The sequence below is a fragment of the Bos indicus genome, chromosome 26 (assembly GCF_029378745.1).
Source record: "Bos indicus isolate NIAB-ARS_2022 breed Sahiwal x Tharparkar chromosome 26, NIAB-ARS_B.indTharparkar_mat_pri_1.0, whole genome shotgun sequence".
NCBI lineage: Eukaryota > Metazoa > Chordata > Mammalia > Artiodactyla > Bovidae > Bos > Bos indicus.
The window spans coordinates 41,873,971-41,891,972 of record NC_091785.1 but is presented as its reverse complement, the minus strand read 5'-3'; the positions used below and the strand labels follow the sequence as shown (position 1 = coordinate 41,891,972).

The 18,002-nt window shown below is 54.5% G+C and overlaps 1 protein-coding gene across 50 annotated transcripts in view; it reads right to left on the bottom strand.

Moving 5' to 3' along the window:
- The window catches only part of DMBT1 (deleted in malignant brain tumors 1), an 83,972-nt gene that overhangs the window by 43,692 nt on the left and 22,278 nt on the right, over window positions 1-18,002 (bottom strand). For 29 of the 50 annotated variants that reach the window (XM_070780991.1, XM_070781009.1, XM_070781010.1 and 26 more), the window contains 17 exons: window positions 17,117-17,440; window positions 16,308-16,337; window positions 15,706-15,732; window positions 14,706-14,735; window positions 13,826-14,149; window positions 13,016-13,045; window positions 12,414-12,440; window positions 11,414-11,443; window positions 10,513-10,836; window positions 9,705-9,734; window positions 7,240-7,563; window positions 6,462-6,491; window positions 5,856-5,882; window positions 4,444-4,767; window positions 3,636-3,665; window positions 1,172-1,495; window positions 346-375 (listed from right to left, as the gene is read on the bottom strand). In XM_070780991.1, the coding sequence (XP_070637092.1) occupies window positions 346-375; window positions 1,172-1,495; window positions 3,636-3,665; window positions 4,444-4,767; window positions 5,856-5,882; window positions 6,462-6,491; window positions 7,240-7,563; window positions 9,705-9,734; window positions 10,513-10,836; window positions 11,414-11,443; window positions 12,414-12,440; window positions 13,016-13,045; window positions 13,826-14,149; window positions 14,706-14,735; window positions 15,706-15,732; window positions 16,308-16,337; window positions 17,117-17,440 (2,265 nt within the window). Of the gene's footprint in view, window positions 1-345; window positions 376-1,171; window positions 1,496-2,052; window positions 2,083-3,635; window positions 3,666-4,443; window positions 4,768-5,855; window positions 5,883-6,461; window positions 6,492-7,239; window positions 7,564-8,121; window positions 8,152-9,704; window positions 9,735-10,512; window positions 10,837-11,413; window positions 11,444-12,413; window positions 12,441-13,015; window positions 13,046-13,825; window positions 14,150-14,705; window positions 14,736-15,705; window positions 15,733-16,307; window positions 16,338-17,116; window positions 17,441-18,002 lie in introns of all 50 variants that reach the window. The other 21 variants (XM_070781030.1, XM_070781018.1, XM_070780995.1 and 18 more) reach the window with 21 other exon arrangements.

The window sequence follows — 18,002 nt, the reverse complement described above, 5'->3', positions numbered from 1 at the left end:
GGTAATATAAACACCTGGACTCGGCCTTGGGTGGAGGACAGGAGAAAGCTCTGTCCTCTCCATACACATAACTCTTTGTCCAGAGAATGGATTCAAGCAGAAATGACCCCAGGACAGACCATCCTGTCACCCAAAGCTCTGGGGAGTCTGAAATCACTGAGGCAGTCCAGAGCATCAGATGCCTGTGTTATGGCTCATCTGGAACCGTCTACATGCTCTAGAGTGACCAGAGCAGGTACTGAGAGGTGGGAAACCTCCACAGTCCCCTCCTGGGGCTGCCGGTTGGGGGCCCTGAGGGTTACTGGGGGGAGGGGACATCCAGAGTCAAGAGGCAGCAGGACTCACCTGGCACAACCGTGGACTGGGTCTGGGAAGCTGGGGGAGAGAGAAGGCAGGTCAGACACAGTGCAGGTCAGACACAGTGCACAGAACGGGCTCCATGGGGGCAAAGGGGTGATGCTAAGATGCAGGCCAGGTGAGGGGTCAGTGCATGCACCTGCTCTGCCATGGATGGCGGGGCCTCTGTCATCCTCAACCCTCCAAAGATGCTCCTCCTGAGAGGTCCCAGCAGACCAGCATCTCTTATTTCCAAAGTCAAGGTGATTGACTCTGTGTCTTGATGACACAGTGGACCCGGAGCATTCGTCAGGCCCACAGCTTTTATGGATCCACTGAGACACTGAGACGGGGCCCCAGCTCCAGGTCAAGTCCCATGTGTGATCTGTCAGGCTCGACCTTAGGGGATGACAAGGGGGTGCCTGGCAGGTCACACAGGGGCCAATGCCCTACTCACAGCAGACCTGGTGCCCAAACCGTGCTTCCCAGTTCCTTGGAGGGGCCACGGTCCAGGACTCAGAAGGCAGAACCGAGGCCACCAGCAGCCGCAGCCCATGCCCTCTGCTCAGAGACCTCCTGGCAGACCTGTGCTCTCCTGCCCCTGGTTTGCACTGGGGCATGGAGCAAAAGGCTTGATGTCACTTTTGGTGTGTGTTTCTGTTCTAATTCGCCAGCTACATACCCAGGGGCCAGACAAACGCCTATATAATAAATAAGCAAAACACTAAGGGGATTTCAAGGGAAACGGAAATGTAGAGAGGGTTTCTCGATGGGGTTCAGAATGTGAGCAAGAAACCACCTCCAGAGAAGCGCACCCAGCTTATTTGAGACCCACCTGAGCAGATGACACTGGCGTCCTCGCTGTGTCCACAGTTGTGTGTGTTCCAGGGGTTGTGGGAGCAGCTCCACAGGTAGGTCTCATAGCCTGAGCAGCCCACGTCGTCCAGGACAATGGGCCCTGAGCCCTGACCGAACCGGGCATCTCCTGGGGCTGAAATGGCCCAGCCACAGCCCAGCTGCCTGCAGACCACGTTGGCGTCGTTGGTGTCCCAGCTGTCGTCACACACGGTGCCCCAGGAGCCTCCGTACAGGACCTCCACCCGGCCCTGACACCTGTCACTTCCGTTCACCAGCCTCAGGGCCAAACCCGACTCGGTTCCTGGAAGGAGACAGGAAAAGTCAGCCTCCGGTTTCTCCTGAAGGAAAAGGCACTGGGGCCTGAGATTCAGATTTCTTCCAGGGAAAGGCTGCTGAGGTCTAGGCAGTGAGTCCATAAGGACTGGACTGAGCGTGGTCCTCACTCTTTATCTCCGATGGCGTGTGATAGAAGCCTTGACTGTGCGCTGTGGACTAGCTCTGCAGGTTCTCTGATGGCATCCCCAAATTCAGCAATTCAGGCACTGAACCCTGTCTCAGGATGCAGGTGGGAAGCCCACAGCTTACATCCCAGACCTCTGGGATAGAATGACCTTTTGCAGCTGGAGACCACTTACACTAGCTACCCATTCCCACCAGGGTGCCAGGTTCGGCCATTCACCCCTATGTGGGAACCCACTCCATCAGCCCAAGGTTATTCTGAAGACTTTTCCACTCAGTACATATTCAGGTACTTTCACACACAAAGTGTAGCTTGAATCTTTTTTTTTTTTAAGCTTGAATCCTGGGAGTGACGGTGGGGGAGGGGACGTCCTGGAGTCAAAAGGCAGCAGGACCCACCTGGCACAACCGTGGTCTGGGTCTCGGTAGCTGAGGTCAGACACAGTGCACAGAAGGGGCTTCACGTGGGCTAAGGGGAGGATGCTAAGTTGCAGAGCAGCTGAGGTGTCAGTCCTTGCACCTGCTCTGCCATGGATGGGTGGGGGGCCCTCTGCCATCCTCAACCCTCCAAAGAGGCTCCTCCTGAGAAGTCCCAACAGACCAGCATCTCTTATTTCCAATATCAAGGTAAGGTAATTGACTCTATGTCTTGATGACACAGTGGACCCGGAGCCAATCGTCAGCCTCACAGCTTTTATAGATCCACTGAGGCAGAGACAGGGCTCCAGCTCCAGGTCAAGTCCCGTGTGTGATCTGTCAGGCTCGGCCTTAGGGGATGACAAGGCGGTGCCTGGCAGGTCACACAGGGGCCACTGCCCTGCTCACAGCAGACCTGGTGCCCAGACCGTGCTTCCCAGTTCCTTGGGGGAGCCATGGTCCAGGACTCAGGAGGCAGAACCTGAGTCTGCCAGTCTCTCCAGGACTTGTCAGCTGAAGATCTAGAACAAAGAGGCTCTTTCTTCCTGTTGGGATGTAGACTTGGAGCTGACCCCTGCCCCCATGACAGGAATGCGAGTTAGAATGAAGCCCAACACATGGAAATCAGAGCTCTAAAAAGTGGTTAAGACAGGTAGTCCTGGAACCTCTGGATCCAGCTGTACCTGAAGACAGAACTATGACTAAATGTCTTAGACACGGAAGTTACTAGGTCCTAGTCCAGCTTGAGTGTCGGTTGAAATCTTACCACATGGAAACTGAAACAGCCTGACTAATACATTCTCTAACGGATAGGTGAAGGTTATCCACAGTTCTGATGAGTAGACGGAATCCCTGCCGTTGAATGAGGTGGTGAACGCAGAGCTTTAAGCCAAGATTTAGACATTGAACCCTGAGAGTTCGGCGGCATCCAAGTGACGCCTACCATAACTAGTTGTCGGATACCACCACTCTGGAGGGGAAACAGAGCAGGATTACAATGAAGCTCAGTAGAATCAAGGTTGGTCTCATTCCTACGACCAGGAACAGGACAGTGGGATCTGAGGGACTCCACGGTCCAGGGAGAAGAAGCCTTTTCTGAGAGTTTGCTGTGAGCCCAGATCATGTCATCAAAGGTACACACTCATCTAATGAGGTGGCACAGCCCATAGAGCCATCAGCATGTCCTGCTGACTGGGTACTTCTTGGTAATAGCATCACCTAGACTCCACCTGGGGTGGAGGACAGGAGAAAGCTCTGTCCTCTCCATACACAGAACTCTTGGTCCTGAGAATACGTTCAAGCAGAAATGACCCCAGGACAGAGCACCCTGTCACCCAAAGCTCTGGGGAGACACTGTGTAGCCACGAAGTCCTGAAATCTTGAGCCAGTCCAGAAGATGCCTGTCTTATGGCTCATCTGGAAGTGTCTTTGTGGTCCAGAGTGAACAGGGCAGGTATTGAGAGGTGGAAAACCTCCTCAGTTCCCTCCTGGGGCTACTTGTTGGGGCCCATGGGGCTGACTGCTGGGGAGAGGACGTCCTGGGGTCAAGAGGGAGCAGGACTCACCTGGCACAACCGTGGACTGGGTCTGGGAAGCTGGGAAAGAGAGAAAGAAGGCAGGTCAGACACATAGTGCAGAAGGGGCTCCACAGGTGTAACGGGGGTGATGCTAAGCTGCAGACCAGGTGAGGGGTCAGTGCGTGCACCTGCTCTGCCATGGACGGCGGGGCCTCTGCCATCCTCAACCCTCAAAGATGCTCTCCTGAGAGGTCCCAGCAGACCAGCACCCCTTATTTCCAAAGTCCAGGTGATTGCCTCTCTGTCTTGATGACACATTGGATCCAGAGTCAATTGCCAGGCTCGCAGCTTTTATGGATCCACTGAGGAATGAGACAGGGTCCCAGCCCCAGGTCAAGTCCCATGTGTGATCTGTCAGGCTCGACTTTAGGGGATGACAAGGGGGTGCCTGGCAGGTCACACAGGGGCCACCGCCCTGCTCACAGCAGTTCTGGTGTCTAGACCGTGCTTCCCGGTTCCTTGGAGGGGCCGCGGTCCAGGACTCAGGAGCCAGAACCGGGGCCACTGGCATCCCCAGCCCATGATCTCTACTCAGAGACCTCCTGGCAGACCTGCGCTCTTTTGCCTCTGGTTTGCACTGGGGCATGGAGCGAAATGTCACTTTCCATTTGGTTTGTTGTTTTTGTAATTCTCAATCTACATACCCAGGGGCCAGACAAAAGCTAATATACTAAGTAAGCAAAGCACTAGGAGGATTTCAAGGGAAAGGGAAATGTAGACAGTGCTTCGTGAGGGGATCAGAATGTGAGCAAGAAACCACCTCCAGAGAAGCACACCCAGCATATTTGAGACCCACCTGAGCAGATGACGCTGGCATCCTCGCTGTGTCCGCAGTTGTGTGAATTCCAGGGGCTGTGGGAGCAGCTCCACAGGTAGGTCTCATGGCCTGAGCAGCCCACGTCGTCCAGGACAATGGGCCCTGAGCCCTGACCGAACCGGGCATCTCCTGGGGCTGAAATGGCCCAGCCACAGCCCAGCTGCCTGCAGACCACGTTGGCGTCGTTGGTGTCCCAGCTGTCGTCACACACGGTGCCCCAGGAGCCTCGGTACAGGACCTCCACCCGGCCCTGACACCTGTCACCTCCATTCACCAGCCTCAGGGCCAAACCCGATTCGGTTCCTAGAAGGAGACAGGAAAAGTCAGCCTCCTGTTTCTCCTGAAGGAAAAGGCACTGGGGCCTGAGATTCAGAATTCTTCCAGGGAAAGGCTGCTGAGGTCTAGGCAGTGAGTCCATAAGGACTGGACTGAGCGTGGTCCTCACTCTTTATCTCCGACGGCTGTGTGATAGAAGCCTTGACTGTGCACTGTGGACTAGCTCTGCAGGTTCCTTGATGGCATCCCCAAATTCAGCAATTCCGGCACTGAATCCTGTCTCAGGATGCAGGTGGAAAGAGGGGAAGCCCACAGCCTGTGTGGGCAACCTACATCCGAGACCTCTGGGATAAAATGAGCCTCTGCAAAGGAGACCACTGACACAGCTTCCCTTTCCCACCAAGGTGCCGAGTTCAGCCATTCACCCCTACGTGGGAATCCACTCCATCAGCCCAAGGTTATTCTGAAGACTTTCCCACTCAGTACGTATTCATGTACTTTCACACACAAAGTGTAGCTTGAAGCTTTTTTTTTGTTTTTGCTTGAATCCTGAAATAACCTTGGAATTGTTGAATATCATTGGAGGACTTGGAGATGACTGGGGAGAAGGCACCTATTACCAGCAGGCTGTTCACAATCCCTCCAGGACTTGTCAGCTCAACATCAAGAACAAAAAGACTCTTTCCTCCTGTGGCAGGAGACTTGTGGCTGACAGGCGCCCCCTGGCAGGAAGCAACCTGACAGTGAAGCTCATAAACACAACCAAGCCGAGGTCAGAAAAGTGCATGGGGACAAAGAGTATTGGAACTTCTGGATCCTGCTGTACCTGAAGGTTGCCTTATGGCTCAGTATCCTCGATATGTAGGCCGTGGCACCAGCCCAAAGTAAGAGAGCACGAGTGGCCATCCTAATACTTGCAAACAAAAGCATTCTGAGTAACATATGGCACAACTCATAGGTAAAGCTTATCCATAACTCTGGCCAGTGAAGGCAACCATCCAGAGTGGATGAGGTGGTGACCTCAGAACCCGGACCCAAGAGGCAAGAACTACACCCATGTCTGTGGACTGGAATGCTGCATGCTGGTAGTTGAGCAGGATCTGAATGATGCTCACCATAGTCAGTTGTTGGATACCACCAATCTGGAGGGGAAACAGAGCAGGATTACAAAGAAGGTTGATAGAATCAAGGCTGGTCTAGTTCCTATGACTAGGATCAGGACAGTGGGGTCTGAGGAGCTTCACAGTCCGGAGAGAAGAAGCCTTTTCTGAGAGTTTGCTGTGAGCCCAGATCATGTCATCAAAGGTACATACTCATCTAATGAGGCGGCACAGCCCACAGAGCCATCAGCATGTCCTGCTGACTGGATACTTCTTGGTAATATAAACACCTGGACTCGGCCTTGGGTGGAGGACAGGAGAAAGCTCTGTCCTCTCCATACACATAACTCTTCGTCCAGAGAATGGATTCAAGCAGAAATGACCCCAGGACAGACCATCCTGTCACCCAAAGCTCTGGGGAGTCTGAAATCACTGAGGCAGTCCAGAGCATCAGATGCCTGTGTTATGGCTCATCTGGAACCGTCTACATGCTCTAGAGTGACCAGAGCAGGTACTGAGAGGTGGAAAACCTCCACAGTCCCCTCCTGGGGCTGCCGGTTGGGGGCCCTGAGGGTTACTGGGGGGAGGGGACATCCAGAGTCAAGAGGCAGCAGGACTCACCTGGCACAACCGTGGACTGGGTCTGGGAAGCTGGGGGAGAGAGAAGGCAGGTCAGACACAGTGCACAGAACGGGCTCCATGGGGGCAAAGGGGTGATGCTAAGATGCAGGCCAGGTGAGGGGTCAGTGCCTGCACCTGCTCTGCCATGGATGGCGGGGCCTCTGTCATCCTCAACCCTCCAAAGATGCTCCTCCTGAGAGGTCCCAGCAGACCAGCATCTCTTATTTCCAAAGTCAAGGTGATTGACTCTGTGTCTTGATGACACAGTGGACCCGGAGCATTCGTCAGGCCCACAGCTTTTATGGATCCACTGAGACACTGAGACGGGGCCCCAGCTCCAGGTCAAGTCCCATGTGTGATCTGTCAGGCTCGACCTTAGGGGATGACAAGGGGGTGCCTGGCAGGTCACACAGGGGCCAATGCCCTACTCACAGCAGACCTGGTGCCCAAACCGTGCTTCCCAGTTCCTTGGAGGGGCCACGGTCCAGGACTCAGAAGGCAGAACCGAGGCCACCAGCAGCCGCAGCCCATGCCCTCTGCTCAGAGACCTCCTGGCAGACCTGTGCTCTCCTGCCCCTGGTTTGCACTGGGTGTGTATTACTGTTCTAATTCTCCAGCTACACACCCAGGGGCCAGACAAAAGCCTATATAATAAATAAGCAAAACACTAAGGGGATTTCAAGGGAAACGGAAATGTAGAGAGGGTTTCTCGATGGGGTTCAGAATGTGAGCAAGAAACCACCTCCAGAGAAGCGCACCCAGCTTATTTGAGACCCACCTGAGCAGATGACGCTGGCGTCCTCGCTGTGTCCACAGTTGTGTGTGTTCCAGGGGCTGTGGGAGCAGCTCCACAGGTAGGTCTCATAGCCTGAGCAGCCCACGTCGTCCAGGACAATGGGCCCTGAGCCCTGACCGAACCGGGCATCTCCTGGGGCTGAAATGGCCCAGCCACAGCCCAGCTGCCTGCAGACCACGTTGGCGTCGTTGGTGTCCCAGCTGTCGTCACACACGGTGCCCCAGGAGCCTCCGTACAGGACCTCCACCCGGCCCTGACACCTGTCACTTCCGTTCACCAGCCTCAGGGCCAAACCCGACTCGGTTCCTGGAAGGAGACAGGAAAAGTCAGCCTCCGGTTTCTCCTGAAGGAAAAGGCACTGGGGCCTGAGATTCAGATTTCTTCCAGGGAAAGGCTGCTGAGGTCTAGGCAGTGAGTCCATAAGGACTGGACTGAGCGTGGTCCTCACTCTTTATCTCCGATGGCGTGTGATAGAAGCCTTGACTGTGCGCTGTGGACTAGCTCTGCAGGTTCTCTGATGGCATCCCCAAATTCAGCAATTCAGGCACTGAACCCTGTCTCAGGATGCAGGTGGGAAGCCCACAGCTTACATCCCAGACCTCTGGGATAGAATGACCTTTTGCAGCTGGAGACCACTTACACTAGCTACCCATTCCCACCAGGGTGCCAGGTTCGGCCATTCACCCCTATGTGGGAACCCACTCCATCAGCCCAAGGTTATTCTGAAGACTTTTCCACTCAGTACGTATTCAGGTACTTTCACACACAAAGTGTAGCTTGAATCTTTTTTTTTTTTTAAGCTTGAATCCTGGGAGTGACGGTGGGGGAGGGGACGTCCTGGAGTCAAAAGGCAGCAGGACCCACCTGGCACAACCGTGGTCTGGGTCTCGGTAGCTGAGGTCAGACACAGTGCACAGAAGGGGCTTCACGTGGGCTAAGGGGGGGATGCTAAGTTGCAGAGCAGCTGAGGTGTCAGTCCTTGCACCTGCTCTGCCATGGATGGGTGGGGGGCCCTCTGCCATCCTCAACCCTCCAAAGAGGCTCCTCCTGAGAAGTCCCAACAGACCAGCATCTCTTATTTCCAATATCAAGGTAAGGTAATTGACTCTATGTCTTGATGACACAGTGGACCCGGAGCCAATCGTCAGCCTCACAGCTTTTATAGATCCACTGAGGCAGAGACAGGGCTCCAGCTCCAGGTCAAGTCCCGTGTGTGATCTGTCAGGCTCGGCCTTAGGGGATGACAAGGCGGTGCCTGGCAGGTCACACAGGGGCCACTGCCCTGCTCACAGCAGACCTGGTGCCCAGACCGTGCTTCCCAGTTCCTTGGGGGAGCCATGGTCCAGGACTCAGGAGGCAGAACCTGAGTCTGCCAGTCTCTCCAGGACTTGTCAGCTGAAGATCTAGAACAAAGAGGCTCTTTCTTCCTGTTGGGATGTAGACTTGGAGCTGACCCCTGCCCCCATGACAGGAATGAAAGTTAGAATGAAGCCCAACACATGGAAATCAGAGCTCTAAAAAGTGGTTAAGACAGGTAGTCCTGGAACCTCTGGATCCAGCTGTACCTGAAGACAGAACTATGACTAAATGTCTTAGACATGGAAGTTACTAGGTCCTAGTCCAGCTTGAGTGTCGGTTGAAATCTTACCACATGGAAACTGAAACAGCCTGACTAATACATTCTCTAACGGATAGGTGAAGGTTATCCACAGTTCTGATGAGTAGACGGAATCCCTGCCGTTGAATGAGGTGGTGAACGCAGAGCTTTAAGCCAAGATTTAGACATTGAACCCTGAGAGTTCGGCGGCATCCAAGTGACGCCTACCATAACTAGTTGTCGGATACCACCACTCTGGAGGGGAAACAGAGCAGGATTACAATGAAGCTCAGTAGAATCAAGGTTGGTCTCATTCCTACGACCAGGAACAGGACAGTGGGATCTGAGGGACTCCACGGTCCAGGGAGAAGAAGCCTTTTCTGAGAGTTTGCTGTGAGCCCAGATCATGTCATCAAAGGTACACACTCATCTAATGAGGTGGCACAGCCCATAGAGCCATCAGCATGTCCTGCTGACTGGGTACTTCTTGGTAATAGCATCACCTAGACTCCACCTGGGGTGGAGGACAGGAGAAAGCTCTGTCCTCTCCATATACAGAACTCTTGGTCCTGAGAATACGTTCAAGCAGAAATGACCCCAGGACAGAGCACCCTGTCACCCAAAGCTCTGGGGAGACACTGTGTAGCCACGAAGTCCTGAAATCTTGAGCCAGTCCAGAAGATGCCTGTCTTATGGCTCATCTGGAAGTGTCTTTGTGGTCCAGAGTGAACAGGGCAGGTATTGAGAGGTGGAAAACCTCCTCAGTTCCCTCCTGGGGCTACTTGTTGGGGCCCATGGGGCTGACTGCTGGGGAGAGGACGTCCTGGGGTCAAGAGGGAACAGGACTCACCTGGCACAACCGTGGACTGGGCCTGGGAAGCTGGGAAAGAGAGAAAGAAGGCAGGTCAGACACATAGTGCAGAAGGGGCTCCACAGGTGTAACGGGGGTGAGGCTAAGCTGCAGACCAGGTGAGAGGTCAGTGCGTGCACCTGCTCTGCCATGGACGGCGGGGCCTCTGCCATCCTCAACCCTCAAAGATGCTCTCCTGAGAGGTCCCAGCAGACCAGCACCCCTTATTTCCAAAGTCCAGGTGATTGCCTCTGTGTCTTGATGACACATTGGATCCAGAGTCAATTGCCAGGCTCGCAGCTTTTATGGATCCACTGAGGAATGAGACAGGGTCCCAGCCCCAGGTCAAGTCCCATGTGTGATCTGTCAGGCTCGACCTTAGGGGATGACAAGGGGGTACCTGGCAGGTCACACAGGGGCCACCGCCCTGCTCACAGCAGTTCTGGTGTCTAGACCGTGCTTCCCGGTTCCTTGGAGGGGCCACAGTCCAGGACTCAGGAGGCAGAACCGGGGCCACTGGCATCCCCAGCCCATGATCTCTACTCAGAGACCTCCTGGCAGACCTGCCCTCTTTTGCCTCTGGTTTGCACTGGGGCATGGAGCGAAATGTCACTTTCCATTTGGTTTGTTGTTTTTGTAATTCTCAATCTACATACCCAGGGGCCAGACAATAGCTAATATACTAAATAAGCAAAGCACTAGGAGGATTTCAAGGAAAAGGGAATTGTAGACAGTGCTTTGTGAGGGGATCAGAATGTGAGCAAGAAACCACCTCCAGAGAAGCACACCCAGCATATTTGAGACCCACCTGAGCAGATGACGCTGGCATCCTCGCTGTGTCCGCAGTTGTGTGAATTCCAGGGGCTGTGGGAGCAGCTCCACAGGTAGGTCTCATGGCCTGAGCAGCCCACGTCGTCCAGGACAATGGGCCCTGAGCCCTGACCGAACCGGGCACCTCCTGGGGCTGAAATGGCCGAGCCACAGCCCAGCTGCCTGCAGACCACGTTGGCGTCGTTGGTGTCCCAGCTGTCGTCACACACGGTGCCCCAGGAGCCTCGGTACAGGACCTCCACCCGGCCCTGACACCTGTCACCTCCATTCACCAGCCTCAGGGCCAAACCCGATTCGGTTCCTAGAAGGAGACAGGAAAAGTCAGCCTCCTGTTTCTCCTGAAGGAAAAGGCACTGGGGCCTGAGATTCAGATTTCTTCCAGGGAAAGGCTGCTGAGGTCTAGGCAGTGAGTCCATAAGGACTGGACTGAGCGTGGTCCTCACTCTTTATCTCCGACGGCTGTGTGATAGAAGCCTTGACTGTGCACTGTGGACTAGCTCTGCAGGTTCCTTGATGGCATCCCCAAATTCAGCAATTCCGGCACTGAATCCTGTCTCAGGATGCAGGTGGAAAGAGGGGAAGCCCACAGCCTGTGTGGGCAACCTACATCCGAGACCTCTGGGATAAAATGAGCCTCTGCAAAGGAGACCACTGACACAGCTTCCCTTTCCCACCAAGGTGCCGAGTTCAGCCATTCACCCCTACGTGGGAACCCACTCCATCAGCCCAAGGTTATTCTGAAGACTTTCCCACTCAGTACGTATTCAGGTACTTTCACACACAAAGTGTAGCTTGAATCTTTTTTTTTTTTAAGCTTGAATCCTGGGGGTGATGGTGGGGGAGGGGACGTCCTGGAGTCAAAAGGCAGCAGGACCCACCTGGCACAACCGTGGTCTGGGTCTCGGTAGCTGGGGGAGAGAGAACGCAGGTCAGACAAAGTGCACAGAAGGGGCTTCACGTGGGCTAAGGGGGGGATGCTAAATTGCAGAGCAGCTGAGGTGTCAGTCCTTGCACCTGCTCTGCCATGGATGGGTGGGGGGCCCTCTGCCATCCTCAACCCTCCAAAGAGGCTCCTCCTGAGAAGTCCCAACAGACCAGCATCTCTTATTTCCAATATCAAGGTAATTGACTCTATGTCTTGATGACACAGTGGACCCGGAGCCAATCGTCAGCCTCACAGCTTTTATAGATCCACTGAGGCAGAGACAGGGCTCCAGCTCCAGGTCAAGTCCCGTGTGTGATCTGTCAGGCTCGGCCTTAGGGGATGACAAGGCGGTGCCTGGCAGGTCACACAGGGGCCACTGCCCTGCTCACAGCAGACCTGGTGCCCAGACCGTGCTTCCCAGTTCCTTGGGGGAGCCATGGTCCAGGACTCAGGAGGCAGAACCTGAGTCTGCCAGTCTCTCCAGGACTTGTCAGCTGAAGATCTAGAACAAAGAGGCTCTTTCTTCCTGTTGGGATGTAGACTTGGAGCTGACCCCTGCCCCCATGACAGGAATGAAAGTTAGAATGAAGCCCAACACATGGAAGTCAGAGCTCTAAAAAGTGGTTAAGACAGGTAGTCCTGGAACCTCTGGATCCAGCTGTACCTGAAGGTTGCCTTATGGCTCAGTATCCTCGATATGTAGGCCGTGGCACCAGCCCAAAGTAAGAGAGCACGAGTGGCCATCCTAATACTTGCAAACAAAAGCATTCTGAGTAACATATGGCACAACTCATAGGTAAAGCTTATCCATAACTCTGGCAAGTGAAGGCAACTGTCCAGAGTGGATGAGGTGGTGACCTCAGAACCCGGACCCAAGAGGCAAGAACTACACCCATGTCTGTGGACTGGAATGTTCCATGCTGGTAGTTGAGCAGGATCTGAATGACGCTCACCATAGTCAGTTGTTGGATACCACCAATCTGGAGGGGAAACAGAGCAGGATTACAAAGAAGGTCCGTAGAATCCTGGTCTAGTTCCTGTGACTGGGATCAGGACAGTGGGTTCTGAGGGGCTCCACAGTCCGGGGAGAAGAAGCCTTTTCTGAGAGTTTGCTGTGAGCCCAGATCATGTCATCAAAGGTACATACTCATCTAATGAGGCGGCACAGCCCACAGAGCCATCAGCATGTCCTGCTGACTGGATACTTCTTGGTAATATAAACACCTGGACTCGGCCTTGGGTGGAGGACAGGAGAAAGCTCTGTCCTCTCCATACACATAACTCTTCGTCCAGAGAATGGATTCAAGCAGAAATGACCCCAGGACAGACCATCCTGTCACCCAAAGCTCTGGGGAGTCTGAAATCACTGAGGCAGTCCAGAGCATCAGATGCCTGTGTTATGGCTCATCTGGAACCGTCTACATGCTCTAGAGTGACCAGAGCAGGTACTGAGAGGTGGAAAACCTCCACAGTCCCCTCCTGGGGCTGCCGGTTGGGGGCCCTGAGGGTTACTGGGGGGAGGGGACATCCAGAGTCAAGAGGCAGCAGGACTCACCTGGCACAACCGTGGACTGGGTCTGGGAAGCTGGCGGGGAGAGAAGGCAGGTCAGACACAGTGCACAGAACGGGCTCCATGGGGGCAAAGGGGTGATGCTAAGATGCAGGCCAGGTGAGGGGTCAGTGCATGCACCTGCTCTGCCATGGATGGCGCGGCCTCTGTCATCCTCAACCCTCCAAAGATGCTCCTCCTGAGAGGTCCCAGCAGACCAGCATCTCTTATTTCCAAAGTCAAGGTGATTGACTCTGTGTCTTGGTGACACGGTGGACCTGGAGCATTCGTCAGCCCCACAGCTTTTATGGATCCACTGAGACACTGAGACGGGGCCCCAGCTCCAGGTCAAGTCCCATGTGTGATCTGTCAGGCTCGACCTTAGGGGATGACAAGGGGGTGCCTGGCAGGTCACACAGGGGCCAATGCCCTACTCACAGCAGACCTGGTGCCCAAACCGTGCTTCCCAGTTCCTTGGAGGGGCCACGGTCCAGGACTCAGAAGGTAGAACGGAGGCCACCAGCAGCCGCAGCCCATGCCCTCTGCTCAGAGACCTCCTGGCAGACCTGTGCTCTTCTGCCCCTGGTTTGCACTGGGGCATGGAGCAAAAGGCTTAATGTCACTTTTGGTGTGTGTTTCTGTTCTAATTCTCTGTCTACATACCCAGGGGCCAGACAAAAGCTGATATACTAAATAAGCAAAACACTAAGAGGATTTCAAGGGAAATGGAAAGGTAGAGAGTGTTTCTCGATGGGGTTCAGAATGTGAGCAAGAAACCACCTCCAGAGAAGCGCAGCCAGCTTATTTGAGACCCACCTGAGCAGATGACGCTGGCGTCCTCGCTGTGTCCACAGTTGTGTGTGTTCCAGGGGCTGTGGGAGCAGCTCCACAGGTAGGTCTCATAGCCTGAGCAGCCCACATCGTCCAGGACAATGGGCCCTGAGCCCTGACCGAACCGGGCACCTCCTGGGGCTGAAATGGCCGAGCCACAGCCCAGCTGCCTGCAGACCACGTTGGCGTCGTTGGTGTCCCAGCTGTCGTCACACACGGTGCCCCAGGAGCCTCGGTACAGGACCTCCACCCGGCCCTGACACCTGTCACCTCCATTCACCAGCCTCAGGGCCAAACCCGATTCGGTTCCTAGAAGGAGACAGGAAAAGTCAGCCTCCTGTTTCTCCTGAAGGAAAAGGCACTGGGGCCTGAGATTCAGATTTCTTCCAGGGAAAGGCTGCTGAGGTCTAGGCAGTGAGTCCATAAGGACTGGACTGAGCGTGGTCCTCACTCTTTATCTCCGATGGCTGTGTGATAGAAGCCTTGACTGTGCGCTGTGGACTAGCTCTGCAGGTTCTCTGATGGCATCCCCAAATTCAGCAATTCAGGCACTGAATCCTGTCTCAGGATGCAGGTGGGAAGCCCACAGCTTACATCCCAGACCTCTGGGATAGAATGACCTTTTGCATCTGGAGACCACTTACACTAGCTACCCATTCCCACCAGGGTGCCAGGTTCGGCCATTCACCCCTATGTGGGAACCCACTCCATCAGCCCAAGGTTATTCTGAAGACTTTTCCACTCAGTACATATTCAGGTACTTTCACACACAAAGTGTAGCTTGAATCTTTTTTTTTTAAGCTTGAATCCTGGGGGTGATGGTGGGGGAGGGGACGTCCTGGAGTCAAAAGGCAGCAGGACCCACCTGGTACAACCGTGGTCTGGGTCTCGGTAGCTGGGGGAGAGAGAACGCAGGTCAGACACAGTGCACAGAAGGGGCTTCACGTGGGCTAAGGGGGGGATGCTAAGTTGCAGAGCAGCTGAGGTGTCAGTCCTTGCACCTGCTCTGCCATGGATGGGTGGGGGGCCCTCTGCCATCCTCAACCCTCCAAAGAGGCTCCTCCTGAGAAGTCCCAACAGACCAGCATCTCTTATTTCCAATATCAAGGTAATTGACTCTATGTCTTGATGACACAGTGGACCCGGAGCCAGTCGTCAGCCTCACAGCTTTTATAGATCCACTGAGGCAGAGACAGGGCTCCAGCTCCAGGTCAAGTCCCGTGTGTGATCTGTCAGGCTCGGCCTTAGGGGATGACAAGGCGGTGCCTGGCAGGTCACACAGGGGCCACTGCCCTGCTCACAGCAGACCTGGTGCCCAGACCGTGCTTCCCAGTTCCTTGGGGGAGCCATGGTCCAGGACTCAGGAGGCAGAACCTGAGTCTGCCAGTCTCTCCAGGACTTGTCAGCTGAAGATCTAGAACAAAGAGGCTCTTTCTTCCTGTTGGGATGTAGACTTGGAGCTGACCCCTGCCCCCATGACAGGAATGAAAGTTAGAATGAAGCCCAACACATGGAAATCAGAGGGCTAAAAAGTGGTTAAGACAGGTAGTTCTGGAACCTCTGGATCCAGCTGTACCTGAAGGTTGCCTTATGGCTCAGTATCCTCGATATGTAGGCCGTGGCACCAGCCCAAAGTAAGAGAGCACGAGTGGCCATCCTAATACTTGCAAACAAAAGCATTCTGAGTAACATATGGCACAACTCATAGGTAAAGCTTATCCATAACTCTGGCAAGTGAAGGCAACTGTCCAGAGTGGATGAGGTGGTGACCTCAGAACCCGGACCCAAGAGGCAAGAACTACACCCATGTCTGTGGACTGGAATGTTCCATGCTGGTAGTTGAGCAGGATCTGAATGACGCTCACCATAGTCAGTTGTTGGATACCACCAATCTGGAGGGGAAACAGAGCAGGATTACAAAGAAGGTCCGTAGAATCCTGGTCTAGTTCCTGTGACTGGGATCAGGACAGTGGGTTCTGAGGGGCTCCACAGTCCGGGGAGAAGAAGCCTTTTCTGAGAGTTTGCTGTGAGCCCAGATCATGTCATCAAAGGTACATACTCATCTAATGAGGCGGCACAGCCCACAGAGCCATCAGCATGTCCTGCTGACTGGATACTTCTTGGTAATATAAACACCTGGACTCGGCCTTGGGTGGAGGACAGGAGAAAGCTCTGTCCTCTCCATACACATAACTCTTCGTCCAGAGAATGGATTCAAGCAGAAATGACCCCAGGACAGACCATCCTGTCACCCAAAGCTCTGGGGAGTCTGAAATCACTGAGGCAGTCCAGAGCATCAGATGCCTGTGTTATGGCTCATCTGGAACCGTCTACATGCTCTAGAGTGACCAGAGCAGGTACTGAGAGGTGGGAAACCTCCACAGTCCCCTCCTGGGGCTGCCGGTTGGGGGCCCTGAGGGTTACTGGGGGGAGGGGACATCCAGAGTCAAGAGGCAGCAGGACTCACCTGGCACAACCGTGGACTGGGTCTGGGAAGCTGGCGGGGAGAGAAGGCAGGTCAGACACAGTGCACAGAACGGGCTCCATGGGGGCAAAGGGGTGATGCTAAGATGCAGGCCAGGTGAGGGGTCAGTGCCTGCACCTGCTCTGCCATGGATGGCGGGGCCTCTGTCATCCTCAACCCTCCAAAGATGCTCCTCCTGAGAGGTCCCAGCAGACCAGCATCTCTTATTTCCAAAGTCAAGGTGATTGACTCTGTGTCTTGATGACACAGTGGACCCGGAGCATTCGTCAGGCCCACAGCTTTTATGGATCCACTGAGTCACTGAGACGGGGCCCCAGCTCCAGGTCAAGTCCCATGTGTGATCTGTCAGGGTCAGTCTTAGGGGATGACAAGGTGGTGCCTGGCAGGTCACACAGGGGCCAGTGCCCTGCTCACAGCAGACCTGGTGCCCAGACCGTGCTTCCCAGTTCCTTGGAGGGGCCACGGTCCAGGACTCAGAAGACAGAACCGAGGCCACCAGCAGCCGCAGCCCATGCCCTCTGCTCAGAGACCTCCTGGCAGACGTGTCCTCTTCTGCCCCTGGTTTGCACTGGGGCATGGAGCAAAAGGCTTAATGTCACTTTTGGTGTGTGTTTCTGTTCTAATTCTCTGTCTACATACCCAGGGGCCAGACAAAAGCTGATATACTAAATAAGCAAAACACTAAGAGGATTTCAAGGGAAATGGAAAGGTAGAGAGTGTTTCTCGAGGGGATCAGAATGTGAGCAAGAAACCACCTCCAGAGAAGCGCACCCAGCTTATTTGAGACCCACCTGAGCAGATGACGCTGGCGTCCTCGCTGTGTCCACAGTTGTGTGTGTTCCAGGGGCTGTGGGAGCAGCTCCACAGGTAGGTCTCATAGCCTGAGCAGCCCACGTCGTCCAGGACAATGGGCCCTGAGCCCTGACCGAACCGGGCACCTCCTGGGGCTGAAATGGCCGAGCCACAGCCCAGCTGCCTGCAGACCACGTTGGCGTCGTTGGTGTCCCAGCTGTCGTCACACACGGTGCCCCAGGAGCCTCGGTACAGGACCTCCACCCGGCCCTGACACCTGTCACCTCCATTCACCAGCCTCAGGGCCAAACCCGATTCGGTTCCTAGAAGGAGACAGGAAAAGTCAGCCTCCTGTTTCTCCTGAAGGAAAAGGCACTGGGGCCTGAGATTCAGATTTCTTCCAGGGAAAGGCTGCTGAGGTCTAGGCAGTGAGTCCATAAGGACTGGACTGAGCGTGGTCCTCACTCTTTATCTCCGATGGCTGTGTGATAGAAGCCTTGACTGTGCACTGTGGACTAGCTCTGCAGGTTCCTTGATGGCATCCCCAAATTCAGCAATTCAGGCACTGAATCCTGTCTCAAGATGCAGGTGGAAAGAGGGGAAGCCCACAGCCGGTGTGGGCAACCTACATCCGAGACCTCTGGCACAGAATGAGCCTCTGCAAAGGAGACCACTGACACAGCTTCCCTTTCCCACCAAGGTGCCGAGTTCTACCATTCACCCCTACGTGGGAACCCACTCCATCAGCCCAAGGTTATTCTGAAGACTTTTCTACTCAGTACCCATTCAGGTACTTTCACACACAAAGTGTAGCTTGAAGCTTTTTTTTTTTTTTTTTTTTGCTTGAATCCTGAAATAACCTTGGAATTGTTGAATATCATTGGA